At 39.7% G+C, this 15,059-nt stretch overlaps 1 protein-coding gene across 8 annotated transcripts in view; it reads right to left on the bottom strand.

Moving 5' to 3' along the window:
* Positions 1–15,059, bottom strand: part of MYPN (myopalladin) — a 105,321-nt gene that overhangs the window by 39,462 nt on the left and 50,800 nt on the right. For all 8 annotated transcript variants that reach the window (XM_021072494.1, XM_021072493.1, XM_013983298.2 and 5 more), the window contains 5 exons: positions 14,326–14,440; positions 13,169–13,240; positions 6,174–6,315; positions 3,030–3,053; positions 31–147 (listed from right to left, as the gene is read on the bottom strand). In XM_021072494.1, coding sequence (XP_020928153.1) covers positions 31–147; positions 3,030–3,053; positions 6,174–6,315; positions 13,169–13,240; positions 14,326–14,440 — 470 coding nt within the window. The remainder of the gene's footprint in view (positions 1–30; positions 148–3,029; positions 3,054–6,173; positions 6,316–13,168; positions 13,241–14,325; positions 14,441–15,059) is intronic.

Genomic DNA, 15,059 nt, shown 5'->3' with positions numbered 1-15,059 from the left:
AAACTATTCTGGCATTGAAAGAGCCCTTACCTCTTACATCTAGCTGTGCAATGCTTGACACTGTGCCGTATTTGTTGCTTGCAGTACATGTGAAGCACCCAGAGTCTTCTGCAAATACCTCGGCAATGACCAAAGTACAAATTTCCTCTAAAGCAAATGAGACAGAATGGTTATTATTTATGAAAATGGAATTATGGAATTTCCTAATATTAGATAGTGAATGCTTCTATAAAAGTCAGTATAAAAGCTGATTATATTAATGCTGAATAATTATCTATAATTGCTGATGGCAGTATGGCAAAAGATCTAAAATAAATAACTGCATTCAGAATCACAAGGATTAATGATAATCTTGATTACAGATATATTGATATTTCAGCTCAGATGACGAAGTAGAACCTAAACGAAAAGTTCACGTCGTAAAACCAAACGACTAACGTGATCCTCGGTCCTAACAATAACAACAACCGGACTTTGACTGTAATGTATAATGACCCCTTATTAGCGTGGTGATTCACCACAGACTTAACTTAATTTATTACAGTCCCAGATGACAGAAGTAGAACCAAAAAACAACAAGCTTAAAAAAAAATCATAAAAGCAAATTAGGATTAAAAGCAAAAGGAGTTCTGGGTGAAATAAAAGGATTAATAAAGCAAATTTTTATTAATGAATTTTATTATATTTATAGGTGTACAACAATCATCACAAACAAATTTAAAACCCAAATCTCTTACTATTTCCATGGGGGACTTTTATTTTCTTTTTTTTGTTGGACTGGATTCCATGGCGATGAAGAACCATAGGCTTCTTTTGCCAGGGAACGATGGCGTGACTGTTTATGCAGACTGGATTGCGGTGGTCCTATGGTAATTGAAAACCTGGGAACCTATATGCAGGAAGAAATAAAAAAAAAAAAAAGACAAAAAAAAAAAACAAAAAAAAAACTGGACAATAAATATCTTGCTAAGCTAATAGTAATTAGCTGAGAGAACAACTTGAAATCCAGGGTGAAAAAAGAGTGAAATACGTTTTTCCCTGTAATACTATGGTAATTCTTATGGATTACTCTGATACACAGCATGAACCCCTTTGAATAACTACAAATGTGATTCCCAGATGGAGTCCCATGAGTATAGCCCCAAATTATTATGGTTAGATATTCCTTGACAGCTAATGAAGAGAGGTATAAGATGGTAGCATAAACCTCCAGTTATCACTCAGTAGACCTGACATTAAAAACAAAATTAATAAAAGTGTAGTTGTCTTAGAAGAAAGTTAGCATCTCAGTGTTTCATGATAACTGAATTGAATTAACTGGACAACCTCTGGGAAAACTGGACAGCAGACCATGGCAGAAAGTGTTGAGTACCTGCTCAGTAACTCTAAGCCTCCTTCCTCCTTATTAATAGAATCCTGGCTTTGTCCACCCTCCTTGGAGTGGCCATGTGCTTCAAAGCAAGCTGTCCTCCCCCAGCCTCAGGTGGTGAATGTGTTTGTTGTTGCTACACTAGTCATGCTGACTCTATTCTTGCTAAGGTGGTGGCATGTGCACACAGTCTTGGTCAATGAGGTATTAGGGAAGGTCTCCTGCGGGGTTTCTGGGAAAGTTTTCTTTTGCTCTTTAAAGGGGATAAAAGACAGTGTTATTCCCTATTTTTGCCTCTGGATATTGTCATCTGCATGTAATACCCAGAACTATGGCCGCTGTCTTGGGTAGGTGAGGAGAACCAGCCTAAGAGGATACTTGGAAGATGACAGAATAGAAAAATAAAAAAGAGCTTGGCCCTTGATAATCTTTGAGATGCTAAGGTGACCATTCATTGTCAAGACTGCCATTTTCTAGGGTGACAAGATAAACTTTTCTTTTTGCTTAAGCCACTTTTGGTTAGGTCTATTTTACTTGCTGCCCAAAGAATTCTCAATGATGGAGAGGCAGAAAGTTTGGTTTTGGTACCTCTCTGTCCTTTCACTGAGTCTTTTGCTTCCTTCTCTCTGTTCACCTTCTCAAACATTTGCATTCTCATCTTTCAGCAACCTACACTCAGAAAATGATCTGACAAATTCATTCATATTACATTATACCTGCCTCATAAGATAAAGTATTCTCTCCCCAAGGAGTATTTGCACTGTACAAGGTGGAAGGAAGAACTCTCTGGACATGACGTTTTAGATCATGGAGCTGAGGCTTGTTTGGGGTAGGGACCCCTTTTGGGTGACTTTGAAATTATTTTGTATATGAGACTGCCTAGTGAAGTAGCCTGCTTTGGTTGAAAGTATCAACCAAAGCCTGAAATATATTCAAGGGGAAAAATGCTACTCCACTACAAGGAATGCTAGAGTAAGACTGCTCTGGTCTTTACTATATGCCCAAGAGCCTAGCTTAGGGCTCTGCAACATGGATGTTCATTGTCTGCATCGGGAATGCCTTTCCATTCAGTTTTCAGGAGAAAGAATTATAATAGTGAAACTTCAAACCATCATTCTTACCCATGGGCGTAGATACAATCTGATTTTTCAGGCTGATCACAGAGAATATTCAGATGTTTAAGCTGTGGTTTTTGAGTGACTTATATTTTCTAGAGATAAGAGCTTCGCCTACTGTCACTTCAAAGTGGTCTTAATATCCTCCCAATCCAATCTTCTAACATCACAAACATTTTTTTGATCCTGTGAATTTCAAAATCTGATGCATAACCTTTGAGATACATATGCTGTGGAACTGGAATTGATCTAGCATCGTGGAAATTGCTCTGCCCAATTTAAGGAGGTCATGAGTAGGGGCCAGGGAAAGAGGGAGAATATTCCTAAGAAACATTCCTCAACAACCCAGAACTAACTGCATTCACATTAGGCATTGAATATATATTCCAAATCTGCACATACTCCTCCTTTCTCCTACAGTAATAGCTAGTGTTGGCTTGGGTATTCTTTCTAACACTTCTCTTCTTGACACCAGTGTAATTTCAATATGTTTTATTCTGTAAAAATCATTGCTTTCAAAGAAATGAAATTAAAATGATCTTTACCTGGCTCCGCCATGGATCGAGGTTCTAAAAGAAAAAAAAAAAAAAAAAAGATTCTGAGCATTTATTTTACTGAGAAGTGATATTTTTTGAGAAGCTTCCTCGGCAATTTCAGTCTTTTGCAAACTCGTGAGTGACTTGACAAGGCTCATTGGTAAATGTCAAGTAAAATGTCCTAAGCAGCAATGACCTTGACAGGGACAAGATAGTTGTCACAGAAGGGCAGCAAGAGAGCTGCTAACTAAACGATGTGACCATATCTTGGGACACATAAGCCTTAGGTGAGGAAAAGTTACCGATTTAGCTGGGATTCAGGACTGACTTGTTTTTGTCGTGCCCTTTCAGCTTAACCCGAAAAAGTTTGTGAAGACTGAGACATCAGGGCTTTGGGCTCTTACGTCCTCATATAATGCAGGATATGCCTCCTGCTCTAGGATTTCTTATATTCAGGAGCCTCAGGATCGATTACATGTTTCTCAAGAGCAGGTTCCTTTCATTTTTATTTTTATTTTTTTGCTTTTTAGGGCCATACCCGTGGCATATGGAGGTTCCTAGGCTAGGGGAATCGGAACTACAGCTGCCGGCCTATGCCAGAGCCACAGCAACGTGGGATCTGAGCTGAGTCTGCGACCTACACCACAGCTCATGGCAATGCTGGATCTTTAACCCACTGAGCAAGGCCAGGGATAAAACCCGCAACCTCATGGTTCCTAATTGGATTCATTTCTGCTGCTCCATGATGGGAACTCCAAGAGCAAGTTCTTGATCTTAATATTCTCTGGCATTCCTGGAGTTCCAGTTGTGGCTCAGCAGTAATGAACCCGACTGATATCCACAAGGACTCGGGTTCTGTTCCTGGCTTCATTCAGTGGGTTAAAGATCCAGCATTGCCTTGAGCTATGGTGTAGGTGACAGATGTGGCTCAGATCTGGTGTGTCTGTGGCTGTGGTGTAGGCTGGCAGCTGCAGCTCTGATTCAACCCCTAGCCTGGGAACTTCCATATGCTGTGGGTGAGGCCCTAAAAAATCAAAACAAAACAAAATATTTTGGCATTCCTGAAAGTGCCTACTTGGTACTGAAAACAAAGGCTCAGCTAATGTTTATGGAACTGTAGGCAGTCGGGAGGTAGTTGTTGAACTCAGTTAACCATCTTCTACACATAGAACTATTGGAGTGGTTTTTTTTCCCCTCAGTTTAAATGGTATTCAGAATATATTATTATTGCCTCTACTGCTGTTAAACAGTTTGTTAGGTACTTTGATTCATATATCTATTCTAGCTTGTGATAGGCAGAAACAAGATAACAGGAGTTCCTGTTGTGGGTCATTGGTAACAAACCCAAATATTATCCATGAGGACTCAGGTTCGATCCCTGACCTCATTCAGTGGGTTAAGGATCTGGCATTGCTGTGAGCTGTGATGTAGGTCACAGATTCGGCTCGGATCCCACGTTGCTGTGGCTGTGGTATAGTCCAGAGGCTACAGATCCGATTCAACCCCTAGACTGGGAACCTTCATGTGTGCCCCTTAAAGAAAAAAAAAAAGAAAAAAAAGAAACAAGTTAACAAAAAAGCAAGAACTTTTCAATGTATTATATGACTGAAATGAGTCAAGGTGAAAACATTGCATGACAAGAAAAGAAGTAACGATTTGGATACGTAAATAATTCTTATGATAAAAAATAATGAAAACCCAATAAAAATGGACAAAGGATTATGGACAGAATTTAAAAATCAATACAAAGACCCAATCATATGAAAAATAAGTTTCCTCCCACCTCTGATTAGTGAAGTCAGATTAAAACAAGTGTTCCCATTTTGGGAATTAGTGAGGATTAAAAAAACTTTTAATGCCCATTGTTGCTGAAGGTATAAGACAAAAGGAATTCTCATATGTTGCTGCTTGTGGTAGAATGTAGCTGGAACAACATGTGTCCCAGTCAAATGGGGCAGATGTGGTTTATTGCAGGGATCTTTGTATAATAATTAATAGCACCCTCTTTTACTCCCCAGAATGTCCCAGATTAGATGATCAATTATATTGATCATCCTAAATTTAGTTCAGCCTTTTTGGATGGAATTTTGGCAGTTTATGTCAAAAGCCTTTTAAAAATGTGAATTTATAGTAACAAGTCTAATTCTCAAATTTATTTTCACAGTTATTGACAAAGATCTTCTTTGCTAACATGCTTTGAAACACACTTTATAATAATAAAAATTTGTGAACAATCTACATGTTCAACAATAGAGATTAAATAAATATGAAATTGTATCAATTTATTTTTAAAAGTAAAAACATCTATCAATTAGATTGGAAAGATATTCATGAAACATTAAGTGAATAAAATCAATTTACAAAAAAGTATGGTTTATTTTGAAAAAACATCTGCATAGAAACATTTTTGGAGAATATACACCAAAATAGTAACAGGGTTTAGTCTGGTGGGTCATGATTATAAGCGTCTTTTTTTTTTTTTTTTTTTTTTTTGCTTTTTAGGGCCACACCTGTGGCATATGGCAATGCCCAGGTTAGGGTCAAATTGGAGCTAAGCTGCCAGCCTACACCACTGCCACAGCAATGTCAGATCCAAGTCGTGTCTGCAACCTACACCACAGCTCACGGCAACACTGAATCCTTAACCCATTGAATGAGGCCAGGGATTGAACCACATCCTCATGTATACTAATTGGATTCGTTTCCCCGGGCCACAGTGAGAACTCCCTATAAGTGATTTTTAGCTTATTCTTTTTCATTACATTTTAATTAGTTGTTAAAAGTTCTAATAAATGTACACACTTTAAAAATGAAAATAAATGTAGACAATAAATTTATAGAAATTATCAGAAAAATAATTTTAGGAGCTCCCACCATGGCACAGCAGAAATGAATCTGGTTAGGAACCACAAAGTTGTGGGTTTGATCCCTGGCCTCACTCAGTGGGTTAAGGATCCAGCGTTGCCCTGAGCTGTGGTGTAGGTTGCAGATGAGGCTCGGATCCTGCGTTGCTGTGGCTGTGGCGTAGGCTGGTGGCTACAGCTCTGATTAGACCCCTAGGCTGGGAACCTCCATATGCCATGGGTGCAGCCCTAAAAAGACCAAAAAAGAAAGAAAGAAAGAAAGAAAAATAATTTTAAAGCATCAACTTACTTTTCTGTAAAATTCTAAAATCTGGAGAATCTTCTATCAAGGTCCCCTCTCTGTACCACTCAACTTTAGGAGATGGAGCTCCTTTTACTCTGCATTCGAAGACAACCAGCTGACCCTCAGAAGCTGATAGATTTTGTAACATCTGTAATAAGAAGAATATTCTTAGAAACCAAAATTATACACTTTTTGGAATCTACTTCCAGTGCAGAATTTTAGAAAAAGATACCATTGCCTCCATATTTGGATTTTCTCCAAATCTTGTACATTTTCAGCATCTTCAATTCTGAATGTACATTGAATCTATTTTTGAAGATAGAATCGTTTGAGCCCTTAGGAAGCTTTTTCCTCACTGTCTTTTTCCTTTTCCTCTCTGTTGAGTGCCAGACAAATTTACTGAGTACTAGGCAAAACATTTGGAAAGTTTGCAAAATACTAATTTTTTTGTAAAGTAATTCTGCTTCATTTAAGAAAATGCCCAAGTGGAGTTTGGTTTTCAGAAATAACAATTTTGAAAATCTGCAATGAGTGTCTACTAGCTGTATTCAGCCTGAGAGTAATGTATTTTTCCATGCAGGAATCTTCCTTGAGGTGGAACATCTCTGTGGCTCAAGACTGACTCTTTTCTTGACTTTGCCTTGTCTACCTTTTGTAGTCCTGGAAATTGACTTTTGTTTTGCTATTTTGTTTTCCTTTTGTATTTTTTACAGTATAGCCTCCATGTCTGTTGAGGGAGATAAACAATGACAGTTTCTATAAAATCAGCCACATGTGGAGTCCTACATCATGGTGAAAATAAGTCATAATTTTGTGAAGGCATCAGTAAACACTCTTCCACACTTCCACACAAAAAAGTTGACAAAAATCACTTTCAATTGTAAAATATCAGTATATGTTGTATTAGACTCTATGGGAGAATGGAACTCACATGCTCCTTTCACAACTTGTCTTTCCCTCATTGTGATTTGTGAACTTAAAGTCACACATTCATTTGTGTAGTTGGTACTTCATTTGATTATGAAATACTCCTTTGGCATATTTTTGTTTTTAATTTTAGCCAAAATATTATAAATATGGAAAGGTTATGATTAACTTCCTCTACAAGCTCCATTAACAACAAATACTACAAGGCTTGTATTATTACAATTTTGACATCTGCCTTTAGGAAATATTGGCTCTTGCTTTGGAGAAGGGGAAAGCCTTCTGCTTTGGTCATTCACTCTTATAAATATTTTGTGATTGTTTATAGCTCTTGTCCTAACAATTTATGACATTTCGTGCATGGGCCATCATATTTACTGCATTTACATAAGGAGTACAGGATTGAGGATGGCCACATGGCTTAGCTTAGTCTTTTAGGAGACTTTTACCTCAGAAGGGTGTGTAAATTTGTTTTTGAACTCCAGGGGGCGCTGCAGTTCAAAGTTAGTATTTTGTCCTTTGCATTTTCAAATTTGTTTGCTGAAGCAATTCAGGATGGGATTGGCACAGAGTGGTTTCTGAAGTAGTAAGGAACTATTTGATTAAAAACCTGGTCATTCCTCGTCTACCCCAAAACAGTAGCTTTTAGTGACAAGAATGGAATGTTCTCAGTAAGCAGGGAACATCAGCGAGTCTTGGGTGCTCCTGGCAAGCGGGTGAATATGCCTTCCACTCTGACATCTGAGTAAATTCTGTGCTAAAATGGTAGTTTGGGAGCCTGTTCAAAACCTTAATGGCAGGAGTTCCCGTCGTGGCGCAGTGGTTAACGAATCCGACTAGGATCCATGAGGTTGCGGGTTCGATCCCTGCCCTTGCTCAGTGGGTTGACAATTGCCGTGAGCTGTGGTGTAGGTTGCAGACGCGGCTTGGATCCCGCGTTGCTGTGGCCCTGGCCTAGGCTGGTAGCTACAGCTCCAATTCGACCCCTAGCCTGGGAACCTCCATATGCCGCGGGAGTGGCCCAAAGAAAGAGCAAAAAAGACAAAAAAAAAAAAAACCCTTAATGACAGAAGATATCTCCCTGGGATTCATACATAATGAAATTTCATTCCTTTTGAGGCAAACAAATTAGAAAACCAAAGCAACCCCCCCCAAAAAAAAGTGGTAGCAGAGGGATTGAATAAATAAAATACAGGGATGCATATTAAAAAATGGATGTAAGCAGAATGAGGTCAATCTATACATTCTCTCTCTTTTTTTTTTTTTTTTTTTTTTTTTTTTTAGGGCCAAACCTGTGGCATGTGGAAGTTCCCAGGCTAGGGGTTGAATAGGAGCTTCAGCTGCTGACCTACACCACAGCCACAGCAACACCGGATCCTTAACCCACTGAGCTGAGCCAGGGACCAAACCCAAGTCCTTAAGTATACCAGTTGGGTTCACTTCTGCTGAGCCACAACAGGAACACTAATGTATATATTCTGACATGGCCTGTGGTTCAGATATGTGAACCAGTTCTCAATCTGCAGAGGTTATACCAAAGTCCTGCTTGCAAAGGGACTTCTTTGAGAGAGTATATTACTCACAGTTGAGACCAACATTAGTTGGTTGTAATTATTCACTTGTCTTTGAAGCCCAAGGCCTGTCTGTGTTCTGTTTGAGAGTTCAGCCAATATACCTGAGATACTATGCTTATAGAATATGCCTGCTAAGTGTCTGCAATGTGAGATGGAAGCTCATTCCAGCATGACACATCAATACTCAGTGAAGGAGTTGCCCCGAGTCATCTTAACGAGCCACTTAGAAGAGATTGTTGAAAGTCATAGTTTGAAGGATGATGGTTGTTTTGTCGAAAACTGTGCTTTTCTACCAAAGTCTCACGAGAAGAAATTGGCTCACACGACTGCACGTCAGGTCCAAACCAGTTACACCATCTGAACATGGTGTAGATAGGGCCATGTTCAACACACAGCAGCAGGTCTTAGGCTGTTACCAAGAGAACATTGTATACAGACTCGATCCTATTCTTCTTGACTTTCTTGAAGATGAATAAGGCATGAAACCATCCCTAACTAGCAAAGATTAAATTAGCCTTAATTAGGAATTATAGATCTGAACTCAAAGTCACTGTAACAAAAAAGTCTACACCCTCCTGAGGTAAATAGTATCCAATGATTAAATCTGTCGTGTGGTTCATCACCATGCTGATCATCTGGGAAGACCTTCTCTGTAGGGGGACACGGAACCTTGAGAAGAAGTTTTCCACAGGCATTTGATATTGGATTTCTTTCTCTATTCCTCCTAAAGACATGCTAAAATCACAAAGCGATGAAAGCAATAATTCCTTCTTAGCTGAAATGGAAGTTATTTACCACAGAATAAGTATTACTATGTGCCTGCTCTGTGCCAGATGTTATAAATGTGAGCTAAAAGGACACAGTTCCGCTTAGTGGATCTATATCTGGAAGTATAATGCAGGGACATCCTTGGGAAAAGGCATCTCCCCCATTGATTAAAAGAGGGCAGCTACAAGGTTCATATTGTCATTTTATTTTTTAAATCCAGTTGCTGTTTTTGCACCTTGTAAGATGCTGGAAGTGAAGGTGTATATGCTTTAGGCTGGATCAGAGCAGTTTTTTTTACTGATAAGTCTTTGAAGACCTTTTTTGCTCCTACATTGTTACAAGTGCCCAGGGTAGAGCTGTGTCAGAGAAGTCTCTGGAATTGTCAAGTTGGGGAGGGGGGCCCATGTAGTCTTCAGAAACTTAGATCTGACCACTGGCCCAGTTATTTCAGGGTTTCCTGTCTCTGCTATTATATAATGAAGTGCTGTTCTTCAAATTTTCACTTCCCCTGCCCCCTTGCACTCTTCAAATTACTGCTGAAGCAGTTGGAGCCAAGGCTGCTGCAGCCTTGAAAGCCTGCCAGAGCAGCTGCTGTTGGAGTGGGAGCAGTGATCAGAGTAAGATTCTAATTGATCATATACTTCCCTGCACACTCAAGAAGTGTGAGCACGCTCCCCCCCCCCAAAGAAACAGAATGAAAGTGTTTTTGATACTGTACAGAAGATGGAGGATAGTCTATCTCCATAAAATATTTTAGAACATAATTATCACTTACAGGTAGAGCAGTGAACTAGCATATGTGGCCCCAGGCTTCTCTCAAACTCTACCACTGTTTTGCTGTGCAACCATCCTTTTTAAAAGAGGGTAATACCAGTACTTCCCCATCATCAGAACAGGAGTTAAATAAAAGTCTGCTCTCTAATCATTGCTTTAAAAAAATGGCCTCTTGCCATGACTGGCAAAGAAATGCTTTGTTGGGCAGTATAGAAAGTGAGTCATAGGGACTGGAATGCCAGAAGTCCCTAAAGAAGTAAATAGAGCAGGAATAACCCGAACAGACATATGCCAGTGATCAGTTATCATGGCTCATGCCACGTGATTACCATCATCAGTGGCTCTGACTCAGAAATTTTCTAATGACACTGGCAGTGACTATGACCTCAATTCTGCCCTTACCCATGGAAACTAACGCAAGCACATCGTTGCTGATAAGTCCCTCTGGAATCTGAGCCACAGCCTATCCTAGGGCCTTACGTCTGAACAGCCCTGATCCCATTTATGGAGGCAAAAGCATACTTCCCGAGGGCTGAGAAAGCCTCACCAGAGTGTGAGTCTCTGTACTTGGTACTGTTTTCCCACCATGGATCAAATGTTTTTGGAGATTTATCTAACAAACAGCAGAGACTGATGACAAATTCATTTCCCCATTTTTATTTATCAAAGACATATATGTATCTGCAATTCAGAGCATCTAATGAGAGGGAGGTAAGCAATCACTATACAAAAGCAGCTAAACTTTGAGCTCCCGTCATGGCTCAGCAGTTAACAATCTGACTTGCATCCATGAGGATGCAGGTTCCATCCCTGGCCATGCTCAGTGGGTTAAGGATCCGGCTTTGCTGTGAGCTGTGATGCAGGTCACAGAAGTGGCTTGGATCCTGTGTGTCTGTGGTGTAGGCTGGTAGCTACAGCTCTGATTCAGCCCCAGCCTGGGAACCTCCATATGTTGTGGATGCGGCCCTAAAAAGCAAATGAAGAAACAAAACAAAAAAAGAAGCAGCTAAACTTGTTGCTAACCAGTCCATGAAAATTACATGTGAAGAATGAGTGTTAAAATCCTACTAGAATAATAAAAATGGCTTTGGACTTCTTGTAACGTTTATGGACTCCTATCTAGATATTAGAGATAGCTTTCAAGATGCTCGGGAGAGACAGAAACATAAACAGCTTTATTATTGTGTTAAATATTGTACCAGAGATAGGTACCAGGTGATACAGATGCAGCAAAGACAGAGCACCCAAAAGATCTGTAAGTGTGGAGGGAGATTAAGGGCACCTGTCTGGTGTCTGGCTGGGCAGATGGTGGTGGGGAGAAGAGAGGAGGAACTCCAGTTTGGGACTGGGTATAAATCATTCTGCAGTTTAATTGCCTTTGAAGAGTCACAAAAAGTGTGACAAATGGGCATAATAAATTAAAGTGTCGAGATTAATTGGCATTTAAAGCTTTGATTTAAGGCTAGTTGACTTAGCAGTGAACTAAGAAAGGTAGCACTATCAGCTATTTCGTGCGCGCTCTTGCTCTCTCTCTCTCTCTCTCACACACACACACACACACACACACACACACACGCATGCATGCATGCACGCACGCGCGCGGTCCACTTATAACTCTTCATCGAAGTCTGGTATTCACCAAGCCAGAACATGTTGCTTTCCTACCTCAAATCTTTGAAAGTAGCAAAATTTAAATTCAGAAAGCAGATTACAAGAAACAAACCTTAAAAACTGAGGGATCTTGTTTCTCATGAAAATACATGCCCACCTGATATGGTTATGGATAAACACGTCTCACGCTCAGACTCTGCTTGATTTTGGAAAGCCATCTTGGATGAGCTGATACGGTGGAATTTTCCTAAAATTGATGTTTTGGTGGAAGTTGTGAACTTAGTTCTTCCTTTAGGATTGGTACTCATTGCCGTTAGTACTTTTTGCCATTTTGCTCTAAAACCATGATTTCTTAGCCCTAGGACTAGTTGGCAATTTGGGCTGGATAATTCTTTGTTTGGGGAGGCTGGCATCTTATTATTACAGGATGTTTAACATTCTCTCTTGGTGCCATCCCCCAGTTGTGAAAATCAAAAATGTCTCCAGACATTGCCAAGTGTCCCTTGAAGGGCAAAATGAATCCTGAGTAAGAACCATTGCTCTAAACTAAAGTGTACTTCTGAGAGGATAAAATCTCCTAGGGCTTAATTTTGGTGTTCGTCAAAACAATAATTATAAATCCAGGCATAGACTCAATCCATGTGGTTTTCATAATACCAAAACAAACCCAATGCGACTCAGTTTTTCACCTTTGAATTTATTGTCTTGGGCAACATATAAACGAAGTCTATGTTGTATAAGGGAAAGAAGAGTAGAATTGAGAGAACGTATTTCTAGTCCTGCTTCTGCCACTAGCTAGTTCTGTGACATTGGATGTATTGTCTGAACCTCCCTTGGTTTTTTCATTTGTAAATGAAAGTGCCTGAGTAAAATTTCCAGTTCTGCATGCAAAGATTATGAGACTCAGAATTTGATGCCATTGCAATAGTTGATACCATGGATTAGAAAAAGAAAGCTCTTTGTCCTAGAGTGAGGCTTTATTTTAAGCTAAGACCATGTAATGCTATCTCCTTGAGCACCAAAGACATCCAGAGAAACCTTTGGAATAGTAAGTGCTGAGAAACATACCACCTGACTCCTAGGTGCAGCTCCTGTGTTATCAGCAATAGGAAGGCCATTGAGATCAATAGAATGAGTGGCGGTGACATTTCCCTTATTACACAAACTGTTATTAGAAATCTACAACTTGAAATGACATGGTAACAGTTGCCACAAAACCCCAAACCCTGTACTGTATTTATACAAGATCAAAATTCTGAGATAAAGTCATTGAATTTGGGATCCTACAACTTTGTTTGGGTATTGTGATGTGTTTAAAACCATGGCAGAAAGAAGTAATGTTTCGATTACCTTTGTAAACACAGGAGCTGCAATGATAGGTTTTCCGTCCAATCCTTGCAGATAGTTGGTAGGGCTCTGACACTGTTAGGAGGGAACCAACAATAGATTCATTGTCATTAGGATTATCAGACAGGGGGCTAGATAGAACACATCTACAGAATTTGGCATAAGAAACTAATCCAAAACCAAAGACTGACATTTTCTATCTATGAATCACAGATTTCAAATTTGATGCTGAACTGATTGTATTTCTTTCTGGGTCATGGTGGCTGTAAATATCCTTCACCCATCCCCACCCCCTCACATATAAAGCTATGTAATGAACACTAACCCCCTGAAGAGGTTCCATAGGACTTCTGAGGCTCCACATATCACGGGGAGAAAACTACTAGGTTAGAACTAAAATGCGACCATTCTGCATTACTAAATGGGCCAGATAAGAACTATGTTAATTTTTTTTAAATATGGTAGAGCTTTCTTTTTTATGTCAATATTTGTATTCAAATATATCACTAGCACATTACAAATATATTTATGTTAATAGAATTTCATATTTTGAAAGTATATGTGTGATATACATTTTTATGTATGCATAGAAAATACCTGCAACTATCTTCTAGGTACCTCTGAAGAGTGGGGGAAGAGGAGTAGAACCTTGACTAAGGTTTTTATTTAGTCTGCATTTTAAAAAATGTTTTTACAAGAAGCATGTACTCCTATCATTATCATCAACTTGAAGGATGGGAGCTTTTAATATTTTCTAAAAATTAGTTTCATAGTCACTCTATCTTAGAAAGTAGTAAATTTTTATAGCTCCATGAAACTGAGTTTAATGATGCAGTATGTCCTGGGCCAACGTGAGAGCTGGCTTTAGATATGCAATCAGTGCTCTTCCAAAAGCTGGAATGTCAGAGACTCATCTGTAGAGTTTCTTTTCCTATGAAATTTGCCTATGAATTTAGAGATTATGTTCCCAAAGCCAGGGGAACCACTGATATCATATATCAGAAGTGCAAAGTGATTGTCATGATGGTAGGAGTGTGCTGCCCAAGGTCATTATGAAGTTGCAACAGAGGAGAACACGATCGTGCCATACAAGCTGGTCATGGTTACAGTTCCTGCCTATCACAGTCCACGGCACTTGAGTTCCACTTAGACTCTTGTACCTGCTGAATGGTTGACACCGTGGGCTGGGCCCCCACATTCTGGGCTGGGGGTCCTGCTGAAGGAATGGCTGCAGAAGTAGTGGGAGGGGATGACACCTCATTTGGCTTCTGGATTCTGAGAAACGATGAAAATATAGATTAAAAAACAGACCTATTGTTGTTGTGAAAAGTCTTTCAGCTTTACAAAAATCTCCATTCAACAGTATTGCACAAGAGCTTCAGTATTTACTGAGAGCTTCTTTGCTACAGACTTTGTTAGGCAATGTGAACAGGAAGATGATAAGATGCCAGTTCTGTCCTTGCATTAGCTGCTTTCTGTGGAGCCAGGGACTCAAGCAAACTCACAACTGAGATTCAAGACAAGTGCTGTGACAGAGCATGTGCAGAAAACCTTTTGAGCTTTGTTGCTGCCCTCTGTATTTTCCCTCCATCTTCCATTTCAAGCAAGAGGCCAGGTTTTAGAAATCTCTGGGATTTGGGCATGGCAAAAAGCAGAACAGCTAAGTCAAGGAGCTCTTCAAAGTTACATAAATTAAATGAAGGAGATTGTCTGAAGGGCAGGAGAGCCAGGAAATATTCTTGAGAAGGCTGCAGAGGGGTGATTATTTCAGTTTTGTTGTTGAGAAAAGAGAGGTCTGTGGATCTCACCAGAGAACCCAACAAGAGGGAGAACCTGAGTCCCAAGGGGATGGCAGTCCTTCTGTTCAAGGCTCCCAATCCTGTTAAAGACATCA

Source organism: Sus scrofa, chromosome 14 (genome assembly GCF_000003025.6).
Source record: "Sus scrofa isolate TJ Tabasco breed Duroc chromosome 14, Sscrofa11.1, whole genome shotgun sequence".
NCBI lineage: Eukaryota > Metazoa > Chordata > Mammalia > Artiodactyla > Suidae > Sus > Sus scrofa.
The sequence above is the reverse complement of the archived record's forward strand: the minus strand, read 5'-3'. Positions and strand labels throughout refer to the sequence as shown.